This window comes from Phyllobates terribilis, unplaced genomic scaffold (genome assembly GCF_046119375.1).
Source record: "Phyllobates terribilis strain yellow unplaced genomic scaffold, ASM4611937v1 Scaffold_4__5_contigs__length_816908805, whole genome shotgun sequence".
In the NCBI taxonomy this organism is placed as follows: domain Eukaryota; kingdom Metazoa; phylum Chordata; class Amphibia; order Anura; family Dendrobatidae; genus Phyllobates; species Phyllobates terribilis.
The window spans coordinates 221,710,606-221,729,333 of NW_027362764.1; the positions used below are offsets into that span (position 1 = coordinate 221,710,606).

The 18,728-nt window shown below is 41.2% G+C and overlaps 1 protein-coding gene across 5 annotated transcripts in view; it reads left to right on the forward strand.

The window, feature by feature from the left end:
- The window catches only part of ACP3 (acid phosphatase 3), a 200,264-nt gene that overhangs the window by 107,138 nt on the left and 74,398 nt on the right, over window positions 1–18,728 (forward strand). For all 5 annotated transcript variants that reach the window (XM_073678094.1, XM_073678095.1, XM_073678091.1 and 2 more), the window contains 3 exons: window positions 6,302–6,397; window positions 10,035–10,121; window positions 13,124–13,276. In XM_073678094.1, the coding sequence (XP_073534195.1) occupies window positions 6,302–6,397; window positions 10,035–10,121; window positions 13,124–13,276 (336 nt within the window). The remainder of the gene's footprint in view (window positions 1–6,301; window positions 6,398–10,034; window positions 10,122–13,123; window positions 13,277–18,728) is intronic.

Consider the following 18,728-nt stretch of genomic DNA (forward strand, 5'->3'; position numbering starts at 1 on the left):
GGTCATTAAGGGGTGGGTTAAGGAGAGGTCTAGAAATAAAAAAAATGCTAATTTTTTTTATATACTAAACTCACCTACCAGCTTAAAATATTGGAACATAAATTGACCATTTCTCTATCTATGAGAATCCTGAGAAAGGTGATAGCAACCAGAAACAAACTGAAAGAATTATCTATATGAAAGGTTGAGAGGCTGCACCTCTACTCCAAACAAAAATATTATGAAAAAGGCAATAAGGCTCACACTCTACTGGCTCATCAGCTTAAAGAACGCACTATAGTTTTGAGCCCCCAGGCCCTTAAAGGGGTTTTCCCACGAACAAAAGTTCATTTTAATCTATAAATTTTGGAATAATAATAAGTTCCACAATTGGATGTATTTAAATAAAATGTTCCTGTGCTGAGATAATCTTATAAATGTGCCCTTACCTTGTACTGTGTAATGGCTGTGTCTCACCGTGCAGAAACATGGTCTGATCATACCACAGCTCCTGGGCAGAGGAGGAGAAAAAAAGTGTACAGACATTACAGCACGGGATTGCAAATGATTCTTTCTTTGAAGTGAAACATTGTTTAAAAACAGGCAGGGAAATGTTTTACCTCACAAAAAGAATCAGTTGCGATCCCATGCTGTTCTGTCTGTATACTCTCTTTTGCTTCCTCCCCTGCCCAGTACATGTGGTATGATCAGACCAAGTTCTTGCACGGTGAGACACAGCCATTACACAGTACACAGCAGGGGTACATTTATAAGATTATCTCAGCACAGGAACATTTTATTTAAACACGTCCAATTGTGGAACTTATTATTATTCCAAGATCTATTGATTAAAATTAACTTTTCATAGTGGGAAAACCAGTTTAAGGATGAGGAGTTCACAATTCACTACAGTCCCTCTAATATATCGAATATATTTTACAACTTTTACAAAAATTATACAATCTCTAAGATAAACTTCCTTCAAATCCGAAACGTGGGGACATTTTATTGAAAAATTATCTATCTAATCTCAAACTACCAATCCTCTCCCCAGAAGCAGTAAACTTCCTTAATAAACCAATTACTCAGGAAGAGAGAACAGACATTCTGAAAAATATGCCCTTGGGTAAGTCCCCAGGGCCAGATGGCCTGATATACTTGTACAATAAAACATTTGCTGAAGCATACCTCCCCACTTGTGAAGAAGAGAAACAGGGACATATCATGTGGCGCATGTAGCGTGCCGCGGCAAATTTTGGCCACGCCCCTGGCCACACCCCAATCCATGCCCATTTACCATTTCTTTCTCCCCTGGCAGGAGGAGTTGTCAGAGAGGTGCTGGTGATGAGGGGCATTCAGCAGACGGCCCTCATCCCCATTCCTGGTATGCATGGCCTCCTCATCCCCATTCCTGGCATGCATGGCCTCCTCATCCCCAATCCTGGTATGCATGGCCTCCTCATCCCCAATCCTGGTATGCATGAACCCCTTAGCCCCGATCCTGGTATGCATGGCCCCCTCAGACCCGATCCTGGTATGCATGGCCCCCTCAGACCCAATCCTGGTATGCATGGCGCCCTCAGACCCAATCCTAGTATGCATGGCTCCCTCAGACCCAATCCTGGCATGCATGGCCCCCTGAGACCCAATCCTACTATGCATGGCCCCCTCAGACCTAATCCTGATATACATGGCCCCCCCATCAATGCACACATGAAAAAAATAAACAATTCTACTCATCTTCCTTCCTCCCCTCTTCTCTGCTCCAGTGCTGCGTCCTGTCTGCAGGCAGCTCATGTCAGCATTTGAGCAGCGCATGACGTCACTGCCATGCGCCCTCAGATGCCAAGGTGAGCTGTGGGGATATTCACTCCTCTCCATGACGGGACGCGAGATTGAGCCCTCAAATAGGGACAGTCCCGCAGAAACTAGGACAGTTGGGAGCTATGGCTGAAGAGTTAACTCTTTATATGACTAAACTATTTAATTCATTTATGGAAGACTCACCCATTCCAAACAGTTTATCGCATTCTTATCTAATTCTCATTCCTAAAAAGGGCAGAGACCCTTCTGATTTCTCTAATTGTAGACCAATAGCTCTACCAAACTCGAATTTGAAAATATTTGCATGCCTGATGGTTAACAGACTTAATTATTGGTTACCTCAACTTATTAATAAAGATTAAGTGGATTTTGTGCCTTTTCTTCAGGGCTGGGATAACACTAGGAGGGTGATAGACGCAACCAACAGAAGAAAAAAACAGGCCATCCTCTAGAGACTGAATGCAGAGAAGGCTTTTGACTGCCTTAAATGGTCTTTTCTGTTCGGGAAAATGGGGGCGTTTGGAGTTTCAGGTGCATTTTTTACAGTCTTAAAGGCGCTCTACAAATCTCCCTTGGCCTCTTTAAAACTTCCTTTTCATATTTCTCCTAGTTTTAACACCTCTAATGGCACAAGACAAGGGTGTTTCCTCTCTCCTCTTTTATTTGTAATGTGTATAGAGCCCTTGGCAGCAATGGTTAGACAGAACCCTAACATCTCAGGGGTGAAAATTAAAAATAATATATTTAAAATCTCATTATTCGCGGATGATGTCTTATTAACCCTTACTAAACTTCACATAACTCTCCCTAACCCTATGGATACACTAACGGAATATGGACACTTATCGGGGTATAAAATAAACGCCCCCAAAACTGAAGCATTACCTTTGAAAATTCTCAAAAAAATTCTCCCTAACACCTTAGAGCAACTAATAACAAATTATAAATTTCAGTGGAAGACGGAGGCCATTAAATATCTAGGGGTAAATTTATCCTGCTTTTATCTGTATATTAACAACTTTCCCTCTCTATTTAGAGAACTGAAGAGTTTATTGACTAAATGAATGCTCTCACAAATACTTCTATGTGGTTAAGTGGGAGTCTCTCCTTGAGCCAGAGCTGTATCCCCAGTGTTAGCAGTTGTGGTAAAGCGACTGGCTTGGCTCTCCAGAGGCAAACACAGGACACACGGTTTGGGTTAACTTCCTGCTGGTTTATTCTGTGGCATAAACTCCAGCAGTGTCCTATAAAAATAAACAGACCCTCCCGGGGTTAATGGGAAAAACAAAAAGATAAGGTATGATAGAGTCCAATAGTAAGCGAGGCTCTTCCTGTTTCAGGTAGCCAAGTGAAGTCTTCTGCAACACCAGTCCTCCGGTGTTGCTATCTGGTTTCACCCAAACACAGCCTGGAGACTTCACTCTCCAGACCACACATACCAGAGAAACAAAGCTGACTGACCATTTATTCCTGCTCAGCCACACCCTGAGGGGAGGTAGGGTAATGACTTCCCTTCCATCTCTATGTCATTCCCATAAAACCACACCCTTTAAAAGAGTAAACCCCCAGCATATAACATGCTGGAAGAAAGTTTATTGGTTTTAGTTCACACAGGCTAGCAACCTGCGTGACACATACCTCCCCTCATATATTATACCAGTGACTCTGTCACATATCCCCCCCCTCTGCCCAAAGCCGGGAGTTTGCTACTTCACAACCTGGAATTTCTCTGTTGTTTTTTTAGGGTTTATTCAGCTCATGTACAGAACATGCCTACAACTGTGAACATTTAGTTTTCTTTTTATTGTGAAGCAAACAACAAATAGGACAAAATAACTGAAAACTTCAGTGTGCAAAACTATTCACCCCCCTAAAGTCAGTACTTTGTAGATCCTCCTTTTGTGTCAATTACAGCTTTGTATAAGTCTCTTTGCGCTTTCCACATATTGCCACTGGTATTTTTGCCCATTCCTCAAGGAAAACTGCTTAAGCTCCTTAAAGTTAGATGGTTTTCTCTCAATTTTCAATTGGATTAACGTTGGGGCTTTGAATTGGCCAAGTGTTGTTTTACCAGTATGCTTTGGGTCATTGTCTTGTTGGAAGGTGAACTTCCTTCCCAGTCTCAAATTACTGACAGACTGAAAAAGGTTTTGCTCAAGAATATCCCTGTATTTCACACCATCCATCTTTCCCTCGACTCGGACCATTTTCCCTGTCCCTGCTGCCAAACAACATCCCCACAGCATGATGCTGGCGTCACCATGTTTCACTGTGGGGATTGTGTTTTTGGATTGATGAGATGTGCTGGTTTGGTGCCAGACATAGAGTTTACCTTGGGGGCCAAAAAGTTCAATTTTGGTCTCATCTAACCACAGCACCTTTCTCCATACATTTGGGGAGTCTCCCACATATCTTTTGGCAAACTCAAAACAAGCCTTACAATTTTTGTGTGTATAAAAAACAAAGAATGGGGTTTTCTGGCTGGTGCTTCTGTTCCAGACGGAATCTCCAAAGTGAGTCAGAGGAATATCTTCAGAATTAGCGATGGTAGGTGTGTTCCTTTTTTTTTTAATTTACATTTTTTTTTATTATTTAAAAAATCTTTTCATAAAAATAGTATATGTAATACAAAGTACAATATGACACAACGTGTTTTGGTTTAGGCAAAGCCTTCATCAGGTGTCTAGGGATGTATCTCCTACTGGAAATTGATATCTTTCCTTATTTCTATGGGTGGGGTTCTCTATATTGGTGGGCCTATCATCAGAAAGTATAACTCCCATATATGCCTCTGGCTGCTGATTCTCTGATTCAGAATCACAATATAGTTGATCACAAGGTTCAATCTCATATCATGATTTTAGTATGATTTTAGTACATATGTATTTTCTGTATATTAAAAAGAAAAACATATTAATAACTAAACTAAACATTGTTGAAAAAAAAAAAAACAGAGGTGGAAAATCCTTTAGCCCTTTTTATTATTCCCTATCTGTTTTTGTATATATTTTATATGTGTGTATTTTCTTTTAATTTATATTATTTTATTTATTTATCTTTCCTTTCTTTTCCCATTCTCTTATTTGATTCATTTTTTGTGTGTAAGTAAAGGCTTTTCTCTGCCCACTCTTCCATAAAGGCCACCGCTATGGAGTGTATGGCTTATTGTGGTCATATGGATAGATACTCCAGTCTCTGCTTGGGAACTCTGCAGATCCTTCAGGGTTACTTTTGGTCTCTGTGCTGCCTTTCTGATTAATGCCCTCCTTGACCTGGCTGAGAGTTTTGGTGGGCGGCCCTCTCTTGACAGGTTTGCTGTGTTACCATGTTCTCTCCATTTGATGATAATGGACTTGATGGTTCTCTGCGGGGATCATCAGAGATTGGGATATTTTTTTTATAACCCAACCCTGCCTTGGACTTTGGCATGGGAACCTCTAAATGGATGGTGGAGCCCTTGGGCACACTCAGCCTGCCAAGATGCAGGAGAAAATGGACTCAAACTCTCAGAGGCAGAGGGTCATGGCATCTGGGTGCTCTGCTAGTGGTGAAGAATTCCTAGTGCTAGGGAAGTTAGCGAGAGGGATCCTCTGCCCGTGCCGAGAACAAGGGCTTAAGTTGTGTCGGGTACCTGTGATAAAGATCACAACCCGTTGGGCCTTATCCTTTATAACTGTTTGTAAAGACTGCCAGTTACCAAGTAAAAGTTGAATTGTTTTTACAAACGACATGTCCCCTGGATTAATTGCTGCAAAGGTTCCAGAAGAGGAAATCCTGGATCCAGTGAAGGGCTGCAGGCCAGAAGTAAGTGTGATGCACCCCACACACAGCAACACACTGGGACAGGGACTAGATTTGTTTGTAGAGTGCCAGAGCGAGCAGAAGCAGCAGCTTGCCCACGACTACCTCCCTAGGTCACCTTACAACAGCTCAACTCTATTCAATAAGGCCAGACACAACCCGTGGACAACAATTCTACTATTATGGAAAAAAAAGAAGAAAAATCAGACTAATTTAGTATTCAAGTAATTATATTTTTCTATGTTGGGTGATAAATAGGTTGTTTTCACACTATATGGTTGTTGGAAAAGCACCAATACAGTTTTTGGTGCCAAAGCCAGAAGTGCATTCAGCTGGAAGGAGAAGTGTAAATTCTTATCATTCCCTTTGAAGCTACTTCTGGCTTCTGACTGCAGCAATTAAAATAAATAAATACTTGAAAATTGCATAAAAACAACCTTGGAAAATAATGTCATATACAGTCTCAAGCACAAGACGGTCCTAATCCCTTTGCATTGGCTAGCCAGGTTTCTATTAGAAAATAACAAGGTGAGGTTGATAATTCACTAATCTTGCCTAATTAATGTATTCTAGGTGACAATATTCTAATTGCTGCTCCATCTGTTAACGTATTCTCATAGGTAGACAGCTCCCATTAATACTTGCACTCATCATTAAAATTACTCTATATATTTAATCATTACATATTATTTCACAGGTCTTCCGTCATGGTGATAGAAGTCCAATTGAGACATATCCTAAGGACAAATATCAAGAAGACTCTTGGCCTGATGGCTTTGGGCAACTCACTGAGGTATAATAAACTACTTTACTCTTTTTAAGTGGGAATATTGTTTTAACATAAATTAAAAGTTTCAAAATTAAAGAAACATTCCTGGAACATGGAACTGAAGAGTTTTCTATCCATATTTCAAGGACATGCAACATTACAGCCTAAAGCCTCATTTAGATGTTTATTTTTCACATACATGTTTTCTCCGTTTTTCACAGATAGAACCCATACCAATTATAGTTTATGAAGCTAGTCTCATGTCCGTGTTTTTTTGCAGACCTGTAAAAAAAAACAATCACACAGACGTGCGTTTTTAATTACAGTCATGGGTCAAAATTACCGACACAAGCATCACTGACAGCACATGGAGAGTATCCATGCGCAATCCGTGTGCTCCATATTTTTAACATTGCGGTGGATAGGAGAAGATTTTCAGTTTTTATTTTTTGGGGGCATATGAGAATAATCACTGATCATTGACTTCAGCTTTTTGAGACATAATTTACAATATTTTTCACGTTTTCAACAATTTGGCCAGGTTCAGACTAGAATAAGAAATAAGAAAAGAATAAGAAAAATCCAATTTTTCATCCAGATAGCATTCTGAATATTTATTCAAGGAATTCATATGCAAATGAAAATGCTATATAACCCATATATAGTAAATGGTATTGTAAAGCGAGATGTAAGCTGTGACATGATGTTATTTTGAAGAATACATAATGTAACGTTACAAAAACTGCATGTGGTGTCCCTGCAAGATATCTGAACATGTTTTGGCCAGGCTCCCTTACATATTACTGATGACTGTTGTGGCTTCCAGATGTAGACAGCCTTAAAGGGTTGTCTTGTGATTAATACTCATGTCCATTTGACATATTAGGACTCCTCTACATGATCAAGAGAGTTAATATAGAATTGGCAGGCAACATAACAGAAAAAATAGCAAGTCGTGCCTCCAGGGGAGGAGCGCGAGTCACTAGTGAACATGCTCCAAGAGGAACATGTGTAGAATAGGAGGACACGAGTACACAGGTTATTTTAAATATACAACATTTTATTAAATAGAGATATAAGTTAGGAAGATAAAAATAACAGACAGTGCTTCCACACCAACCAGTATAGCAACCAGAACATTACATCATTAAGAAAGCAAGTGCAAAAGACCGGCGGGATGAAACACCTCAGGGAGCCCCAAACGGAATCATAAGTAAATGGCATGTGGCAGGAAGGATCCCTGTAACATTTAGAATTGGAGCAAAAGGAGAATAAAGAATCTTACCCGTATGAGGGTGCCGCCGTGTACGGTTTGCCGCTGGTGAGGGTTAGAAACGGCCCGACGCACATTAACCTGACCCTTGATAAAAGGTTGGCTCACAATTCAAAACGTGCGTCGGGCCGTTTCTAACCCTCCCTCCACGCTCCACCTCACCAGCGGCAACCGTACACGGCGGCACCCTCATACGGGTAAGATTCTTTATACCCCCTCGTGCCCCGATTCTAAATGTTACAGGGATCCTTACTTATGATTCTGTTTGGGGCTCCCTGGGGTATTTCATCCGCCAGTCTTTTGCACTTGCATTCTTAATGATGTAATGTTCTGGTTGCTATATTGGTTGGTGTGGAAGCACTGTCTGTTATATTTATCTTCCTAACTTAAATCTCTATTTAATAAAATTTTGTATATTTAAAATACCCTGTGTACTCCAGTGTCCTCCTATTCTACACATGATCAAGAGATGTAAAAACACAAGAGCAACTGAGTATATAGCATACAAAAAGAAACTTTATTAGTAGAAATATAAATGTACAGTATTATCACAATAATGAATGAATAAATACAAGGGAAACAGTACAGAACGGCGGGGGCATCTAGCAGCTAGCCATAGCTATGCAAGAAAAATGGAAGGTAAGGGAAAAGAAAAAAGATATAATAACAAGAAAAAAAAAAAAAGAAAAAAGGGAGGAGCAATCCAGGACAGCATGTGCACAAAGTGGCAAGGGAGGGGATGCGTCTATGAGAAAAGTCTCAAATGGTAAATAGTAATGGACATATGTCCCATAATTCCCCCTGATGGGGGCAGAGTAGATAGAGATCATAATACATGATGCACTAACCCATCCAAGCCACAGGGGAGCACTAAATAAAATAATATAAGATAGAATCAAAAAGGGGGGGAGAAGACAAGGGAGCGGCCCAAAAGCAGCATGTGCACAAAGTGACAGAAAGAGGGAGGCATCTATAGAGAGAAATCATACATGAGGTAGCGATAAATGTATGTCCCATTGTTCGCCCCAGTGAGGGCAGAGTAAATAAGGACCATAGTATGAAAGTGCACTCACCAATCAAAGCCACTGAAGGCCACTAGGAAAGGGATCAAGGAGCACAGCAGGGGCAGCCCAAAATAAGACCAAACGGGCCTCGACGCACGTTTCGCAGAGAAGCTTTATCTATTTTTGAGTTAGCAATTTGCGTTTCACGATTAGGGGGTGTGAGTTGTGGCTCCTCCACACCCCTCGCTCGTGATTATTTTTATTCTTATGTTGGCCGAAGTGTTTTCTATTACATGATCAAGAGAGTTGCCTTGTATTGATGAGCGAACGTGCTCGAATAACGTGCTATTCGAGCATGCTCGGATGTTATCAAAGTATCTTTGCCGTGCTCTGATAATATGTTTGAGTCTAACATATTAGACTGATGAACAGGCAATCCCCGCATGTGTAGCGTCTGTCTACTGCCGCAAAACATGCAGCTGCAGGGACTCATTATAGAATTAATAAAGATAGGGTACCAAACACTGCTGTTGAAGAACTAGGGTCAGAAGTATTACATAATGCATTTTCATTTATTTTGCAAGGTAAAAAAAAAAATTCCCCAGCATCTTCAGAAAGGGGACTTGACATGTAAATCACACCATGTATCAGCACTCACAGAGGCCTTTCTCAGGTTCATGTCTCTTAAATTGTCTTGCAGTGCATCTTTACCAAATCGTAGCCTTTACCAGGCCTCAGTTTGCTACCCGCGATGTCCTATTGCAAGGCAAAGCTACACTGTAGTGCCCCTGGTTGGACTTAACCTCAAATTTTCTAAAATATTACTAAATTGAATAACTATTAAATTGTACTAAAAGTTTTATTGTGGTGTTAAAATACAACAATCCCCCTGGTGCTATGTCTGGTCACAATAGGTTTTGATGTGCAGCAGCAGAAAATTGTGCTATTGCCAAGTATTAAAAAAATGAAAAAATAAATAAATCTTAGAGCTCACAAGTATAAAAAAATATAAAGTCTAAATTACAAGAAGCTAATGTGAGCAACATGGAGCATAGTGTAGTCTTGAGGTGGCCTTTGTCACGTTTGCCAATCTACCTTATTAACCCTTCTTATAAATCACATGTATTTTATAATAAGTGAAAAGATTGATTTATTTATATAACATTTTATTCCTATCATTCATCCATAATGAGATGAGAATGGGATCCAGAAACAATTGCAGTGTGAAAAAGTAGACATTATTAAAATATCAAGTCAACATTTGCCATACCATGTGTTCTTCCATGTGTTCTTCCCACGCTCTTCAAACATCATCTAAATAGCGATAGTAGAACTATGAATCCAGCCGACTTCTTCATCGATATTTGTCTCTTTTAATTAACAGCTTGGTATGGAGCAACATTATGAGCTGGGGAAGTATCTGAGGAAGAGATATTCGGGATTTCTGAATGAAACGTACAGTAGGAATGAGGTAAATATAGCCGCGCTTCCCAAAATAACCATGTGCTTTTAATCTTCTTGCTAAGTTAAACTATAGAGTGCAAAAATTGTATTTAGTACACAGAAAGTAAGCCTTCTTTGAAAATCATCATGATGCCACAGAAAATTGGAAGGAATGAAAGAGCAAAATGTTTGGATGCATTGAAGTCATTGCCGTGGATGAAAAATAATGTCATGAATGAAACCACTTTTCAGAATTAATTCAGTCAATTTTCAGAGGTCCAGCTTACAGGGGAGGTCCAGGTTTGAGAGCAAAGTCTGCAGTCACTCTGTATGACTGCAGACTTGTGTGGTGAACATGCTGTTATGAATCCCGGGTACTGCTGGTATGAGCGAGCGGTTACATGACCACCTGTGTTCCATTTCAATACACGTGCCAACTACCGTACATGCTTTCGGCTTCCATTGAATGAAGCTATGAGACTAGTCAGCACGTGACCGCGTGTATGCAAATTGTATACACGCAGTCACGTGACTGCTTGCTCCAGTAATACTGAGGAATAGTGTATAAAATGACTGCTGATTTTACTTTCAAACATGGATAACCCCTTTAAGAAAGCCTCTTCAATCAACCAAAGAAAGCTGCAACTACCATACAAGAAATGTAAATGGGTTGTCCATTAATTTTATATTTATGACCAATACTTTAAAGGGAATCTGTCACCAGGTCTTTTCAACCCATCTGAGAGCAGCATAATGTATGGGCAGAGACCCTAACTTCAGTAATATGTCACTTACTAGGCTGCTTGCCATCATTTTGATAAAATCACTGCTTTCTTCTTTTTCTTTATTACCTAAACCTGTGTACATGTTAGGGTAGTGTCGGTGTGTTAATTTACTCACTGATTGCCATCTTCCCCGGTTTTCAGCGCCCCTCTTCTGAGTCACGTGACGATGAATCTGACCGGCCGGATCATACTGCACTCTGTGTGAGCCAGAATTTGCTTTTACAATATAAGCCTATGGAGCCTCATTCTGAGCCTCATTGTTGCCCTCCATAGACTTACACTGTAATACCCACTACCGGCTCACACTCACAGACCAGTGTAAGCTGACAAGTCAGAACACAACTGACACACTTATACTACATTAACACAGGTTTAGGGAATAAAAAAAATTATGGGAGTGCTTCTTTAAGATAGGACATTGATATAAGTTTGTTCGAGACTAGCACACACCCACCGACCAGCTATTATCACCTTCGGCGGCAAAGGTGTATGAATCAGAATACTACAGATCTGTGGCATTCTGTTTAGTGTCCTATGCCAGCTACTGCAGACCATCTCCTAGTCTTTTTAATAGGAGCTCATCTGCCGTAATCGGTAGTTGACCACTAAACAGCTGATGAGTGGGGGTGTCGCGTGTCAGATGGGCCATCGTTATAATAGAGGATAATAGTGGGTGTAACCTGACATTTCACTGTGCTGGCAGTGTTGTGTTCAGATGGATTTTAGCTGTTTTGCTGTGAAACTGTGGATGATGAGATTATGAAGCAGGTGGAGGAAAATTGGATCATAAGCGTATCTACCTGAATATGAAAACAACATTTTCTGAGGAAACTGAACTTACTGCTTTTCAATGTTATTCCTCTTGACTTCTATACACTTATTCTATTTCGCCTTCAGTGATCAAACTGCCCTCAGAATAGGAGACTTCTTGCTGCTGCAAGAACCCCGTTACTGCCTCTTTGACTACATTATCACCAGGAAATTGTTGCACACAGAAATTTCTTCACATTCCAAAATAGAAAATAATAACTGGGAGCCAGGTCTGGACTGTAGGATGGATGGCTAAGCTCCTTGATAGATTGTGATTTGTGAGACTTGTGAGCTGGTGCAATGTCAGGAAGCAGCAACCCATCTGCCGACAACTTCCCACGGCTTTTTCTTTGATTGCCTCATGTAATGCCTTCACTGTTGAGGCATAGCTGTCTCCAGTATCTGTTGTCTTGTGTGGCTTGAATTCTAGTAATAAATGCCTTCTGGTTCCCAAAAAACTATTGCCATGTTCTTTCCAGCTGACTACTGAACACGAAATTTAGAGTTGGTGACCCCCTGTGCTTTCATTGCATAGACTTGATTGGTTTCCGGAACATGGTGGTGGTGGACCCATGTTCCAACACCCGTAATAATTCGTGAATAGAAGTCTCCTGGATGTTCTCTAAGTATGTCTAAATTCTCTTGGCTAAGTTGCTGGTGACATGTTTTTTCCTCAGACATCAACATTCATGGCACCCATGGGTAACTGACCTTTGACATCATCAAAACTTCATGAATGATAATGGAAACCATGCCAACTGAAATGCCTAATTCATGAGCTATAACACTGATTTTGACCCAAAGATCTTCCAAAATCAAGGCTTCCACTTTACAGCACATTTCCTCTGAAGATGCTTTAATAGGTTGATGTGAATGAGGGTCATCTTCAATTGATTCCCTACCCCATTTAAATTGCTGGGCCCAAAACTTTACTTGGTTGTAGGAATGTGCATCTTCACCATATACAGCAATTATCCTTTCATGGATTTTATTAGACTTTTTTTCTTGCTTTGTAATGAATTTAATCATGCAACGAAGCTCTAAATCCATCACTTTCTTTCTAGATCCACACTGTACTGCACTTGCCATCCTGTCACTTCTACTGCTTTCATCAGACTCAGACACAGAAAAGTCCAGCTCTTCTAACACTGACAGAACATGCTGGGGGAGATAACTTATTGAACACCCCTCGCATTAGCCTGTACTATTGATTTCTGAAAAGTTTGTTGAAAGTACAGTTCAAATTTAATTATAAATGTACATAACAATCAGTCTGTAATACTATACTTATCCTACTTACTAATAAAATAAATCAAGCTTAAAGTATTCTTGTGCTGTACCAATTTCTAATTTATGCTTCTACAGCACTAATAAACCAGCTTGATCTAGGCACAGTAATAGCGTATTCTCACATGATTTTTTTCTCTGTCTTTAGGCTTATGTAAGAAGCACAGATATGGATCGTACGTTAATGAGTGCCCAAGCCAATCTTGCTGGTTTATATCCTCCTGTTGGCAGGCAAATTTGGAACAAAAATTTAACATGGCGACCAATTCCAATCCATACGGTGCCGCTCTCAGAGGACAATGTAAGTTTTGGAAAACCTTTTCAAAAGATGGTTTGTGATAATTATGTGTATATATTTTAAAATGTTAGAAAATACTCTGAAATAAATTTAATCCAGAATTTATTGTACCTGATAGCTGGTGAATTAGAAGAATCATTATGAATTACAGTATGAGTCATATAAAATTATACAAAACAAGGCATCTCAAAATAAAGTGCCGACACAATGTGCCTTGCTCAACTATGTTTCATAATCAGATATTGGTTTCTGGTCTTGCAGAATTCCATATCACAGTTATGCTATTGCATTGCAATGAATTAAATCCACAGTGAAAATTCAAGACATTTCAGATAGGGCATGGTGCAGATTGGAAAATCCGCAGAAGATTTTTCATGCTGTAAACAAGAGCCTCAAACATACAGCCCAACAGCAGAGAGACAGCAGAAAGCAGGCTGAAGAAGTGCGCCCTTTAACAGGGTTATCTGGTCTGAAACGACAAGTCTGCAGTCATTCTACATGTATTTTCAGGCGGTCACGTAACAGCGAGTATGCAATAGGCATACTCCCAGCCAGAATCCAACTAACCAGTTTCCAGCCTCATGCAAGCTGTTGGGAGGAGTGTTCAGCCAAATATACAGGTGCATCTCACTAAATTAGAATATGATCAAAAAGTTAATTTATTTCAGTTCTTCAATACAAAAAGTGAAACTCATATATTATATAGAGTCATTACAAACAGAGTGATCTATTTCAAGTGTTTATTTCTGTTAATTTTGATGATTATGGCTTCCAGCCAATGAAAACACTAAAGTCATTATCTCAGTAAATTAGAATAATTAACAAAAAACACCTGCAAAGGCTTCCTAAGCGTTTAAAAAGGTCCCTTAGTCTGTTTCAGTAGGCTCCACAATCATGGGGAAGACTGCTGACTTGACAGATGTCCAGAAGGCAGTCATTGACACACTCAACAAGGTCCCAGAATTCCAATTTTCATTTGGAAATCAAGGTCCCAGAGTCTGGAGGAAGAGTGGAGAGGCCACAATCCAAGCTGCTTGAGATCTAGTGTGAAGTTTCCACAATCAGTGATGGTTTGGGGAGCCATGTCATCTGCTGGTGTAGGTCCACTGTGTTTTATCAAGACCAAAGCCATCTACCAGGAAATTTTAGAGCACTTCATGCTTCCCTCTGCTGACAAGCTTTTTGGAGATGGAAATTTCATTCTCCAGCAGGACTTGGCACCTGTCCACACTGCCAAAAGAACCAATACCTGGTTTAAAAACAACAGTATCACTGTGCTTGATTGGCCAGCAAACTCGCCTGACCTTAACCCCATAGATAATCTATGGGGTATTGTCAAGAGGAAGATGAGAGACACCAGACCCAACAATGCAGACGAGCTGAAAGCTGCTATCAAAACAGCCTGGGCTTCCATAGCATCTCAGCAGTGCCACAGGCTGATCGCCTCCATGCCACGCTGCATTGATGCGGTAATTGATGCAAAAGCAGCCCCGACCAAGTATTGAGTGCATTTACTGAACATACATTTCAGTAGACCAACATTTTGGATTTTAAAAACATTTTTCAAGCGTTGTTATAAAGTATTCTAATTTACTGAGATAATGACTTTTGTGTTTTCATTGGCTGTAAGCCATAATCCTCAGCATTAACAGAAATAAAGACTTGAAATAGATCACTCTGTTTGTAATGACTATATAATATGAGTTTCACTTTTTGTATTGAGGAACTGAAATAAATTAACTTTTTGATGATATTCTAATTTAGTGAGATGTACCTGTATATTGGCAGTCACCAGCTCCAATAGTATACTGCCAAAAAAACAAAAACTGACCAGGACCTTTCAACAGAATAAAGCAAGCGTGAAGAGTTGCAAGCTGCTATGACTGCACAATCTAAAAATCAAAGAATACAGCATATTCATATAGTCAATGTTTGCATACATCTTGGCGCTTACAGAGTGCTGCTTTATCCTTTTGTTTGTATATTATGCATTCATAGCAGCTTGCACCTGTTCACACTTGCTTTATCCTGTTAAGAGGTGCTGATCAGTTTGGTTTTTTTTGGTAGATACCAAGTCTCATTGAAAGCTCACCCATAGGATGCCCTTTCTTACACTAAAACTGCACCTTACTATTAAGGGGAACAATAAGATTTTTTAATATATGTCAACAAAACAGGGAATACATTTAAATAATACCCCCAACTTCCTGCTCCCATGCCACTATTCTGGTGGTCCCACTGGTCTTTGTGAACTGTCCTATAGTGATGACATGTTGACTACACAGACATGACCACTGAGTCCAATCACTGTCCTAAAAGGTGATGGGAGCACAATCGGCACCTCATCACTCTAGGACAGTTCGCTAAAACCACAGAAATATATACGATCATAGCACCCATATTCAAACACAATTTTTATTACCCGAGAACCATCTCAGATAGCATCTGCATCAATGCATCTATGTTTGGTCAATACTGTCCCATACAAACTATTATCTTAGTCTGTAGTCTTCAAAGACCATTTCGATCACTGAAGTAGTGTATTACTCTATATTAATTAATTGCATTCCCTTCTTTGTGGCAATTTTAACAAAATATTTGATAACTCCTTTGAAAGCTAGGTACATTCTCACTGGATAATGTTCGCTGCATATTTCATCCTATGAATGGCAAAGGGTTAAATCCACAGTAAAAATCCTCAACATTTTCACAACACAATGAGAATGATCTAATTTCAATGCATAATTCTTCTAGGACTGGTAAGATGTTTTCTGAGCATTTTGCCTCTTCTTTATTACAAATTATAGACCCTTACCTCACTGGTGAGACCCAGAACAAATTACCCCAGGCACATAGAGCAGCCTGTGAGCTGTATCATAGTCACACTATTGGTGTTCCATCAAGGTATACTGGTTCCTAGTAGCTAGAATAGTTGTCTGGGATTTTCAAGAAGTACCTTAAAGCGAACCTGACAGCTGGAACGTCTAAAGTGACCACAGGCGGTTGCCATGACTGAGCTGCTGCTTCACATCTCCCTAGGACTTTACAGGAAAATCGTGTCCCAGTCCTAATGTGTTATTATGTCTGGGGTGCAACACTCACTTGTAGGTCACAGGCCTCCGCTTTCTCCAGGCGTCCATCTTCCACAGCCGCTGCACATAACTCAGGGAACACAGTTCGTATTAACCACCAACAGTTTACTGGACATTTCAAGTTCATCAACTTGTAACACGCAGTATTGGGCACAACGTCTTTCTCATTTCCTTAACACAGTACATTTCCTTAACACAGTCTGTTTCCAGCATTACTATCCGTTCCTCTTGGACTATCCCTACTTTGGCTATTCCTGTCTGTCACAGGGATTTCCTGTCCAGTCCCGTAGTGCACCCGAGATCCTTGACCTTCCCTTCTCGCGGTTTCGCGTCTGTGGCACCCAGGGGATGGGGACTACTCGGCGCCCGGGCCTTAATGCCTGGCCTTGGGGGATGTCGCGGTGGTCGGCTCCCGGGCCCGTACCCTGGGGTCTCTCTTAAAAAAAAGGGGTTAAATGGAAAATGAAAGTTCGTGACGCCACCTGTGGTGTCTGGTGAGGACCACTAGCGCTGCGGCAGTCCACTGAGGCCGGTGTTACGGTAGCTATGATGGGGTAGCTCCCCACAGGTGGAGCTAGGCCTCAGGGCAGCGGTGTTCGGTAAGGTGCACTATATGGCGGTGACCCAGCTACTGGTGGAGTTGCGGTACCGCCCGGAGCACTGTAGGGTGAGGGGTGCACTGCAGGTCTCTCCCCAGTGAGCAGGTATAGGGCCTCCTGTATCCTTGCCGCTTGTGTAGTTTATGGCCTGTCTGAAACTAGGCCTAACTTAGTCCTTGTGTTGCGCCGGCTGACCTGGTGTTAGGGCCTTTTGCTGAAGAGCACGCTCCTGGTATGGCGGAGCCTCTGTGCCTCCTGGTCCTGTTACGTGTCAGCTCCTGGGCTATCCTGAGACTTGAAGTCTTCCAGGAAAGATCCGGTTGTTTTCCACAGAGGGTATACTGCTATGCAGACTCGGAGCCGGTGTCCGGTATATTTCTGGGGTGAGCTTATGAAGCTCCTCGGTCCCCGATGCTACTGTTCCACTAGCCTTCGGCCTACTCTGGGCCCTCACTAGGCTATACACACTGGCAGTAAGCTGGCTGCCTCTTCTGCCGCTCTTTAGAGCGTCGGCAACGCTCCTAGCTGTCTCTCTCTGAGCTGCTTGCAGCAGACTCCAAAAAACTCCTCTCAGCAGAAACCTGCTGAGTCACTAACCTTCTGTGTCTCAGCAGAGACTCCTGACTGGACTCACTCCTTAGACAACTGACTGAACTCCTTCTCTTCCTGCTTCCACCCTCCTTTATATATTCCCTAAAGGGCTCCCTCTGGTGATTCTGAGGTAGGGTGGAGGTGTGTGTATGCTCTGAGGGCCTCTTGTGGAGAAAACCTGAAATGCACCCCCCTTTGGTCTGTGACTCCATGCACAGCAGGGCGTCACACGTCCATGGTACACAGAGGATAAGGCACTCGTCCGAGTACCTATACCAACCTCTGAGCTCCAGACATTGCAGGAATGTCCGCAAGGGATTCTTCTAAGGTCTCCCAGTGCGATGAATGATGACTGCTCGCCCACTGCAACTTGAACTTAACCTTGGTTACTGTACTTCCTTATCTGACTAACTATTAGGAAGTAGTCTAGCACTAGCCACATATGAGTGAGCGGGGAGAGGCCGCCGGGACCCGCACTGCTTGGTTCCCGGCGGCTTTTAAAGTATGTTTTTATCTAAAACCCCACAGCGTTTAAGAGTCAAATATACCTAGCTGAGGTTATACAGCCATTGCCGTGGATCGGGCAGCATTTATCAGCTGTCAGGTTCACTTTAACAGCAACATATGTAATAAAGTAAAAATATAACCATAATTTACTTTTAAAATCCCTTTTCATTCTATCACCAGTGCTCTGTTGGTCCCTGCCAGTATTGGTTTACTTTGTTGTAGCGAGCACATGCCTTATATCCATGTAATTGCTGCAGCTAATCATTAGCCTAAGCGGTGATTTTTGCATGTTCAGCATAAGACCATAGAGATTGGCAGTCATACACAGCAGCCTCAACCTGCATGTCTGTTACATTTACTTTTCTCGCTCAAGGGCTCCTCTTTAGCTCCAAATAACACCAAAGAGATGTTGTATGTGGACGCATAACTAAAAACTTCACTTTTATTTTTCTTGATAAATCAATAGTACACATTAAAATACAAAACTTTGAAGTATATGTAGTCAGAGAAAAAAAATGTCTCTTTCCCTACTTATCAATCACTTCTTCCCTCCCTAAACTGATCATTTACTCTCAAACTGTTCAAATCTGTCTACAAATCTGTCTTCAGAGGGAGATCAAATTACACCTACTGCCTCTATAAAGGGGGGAGTGGGAGAAGCTGAAA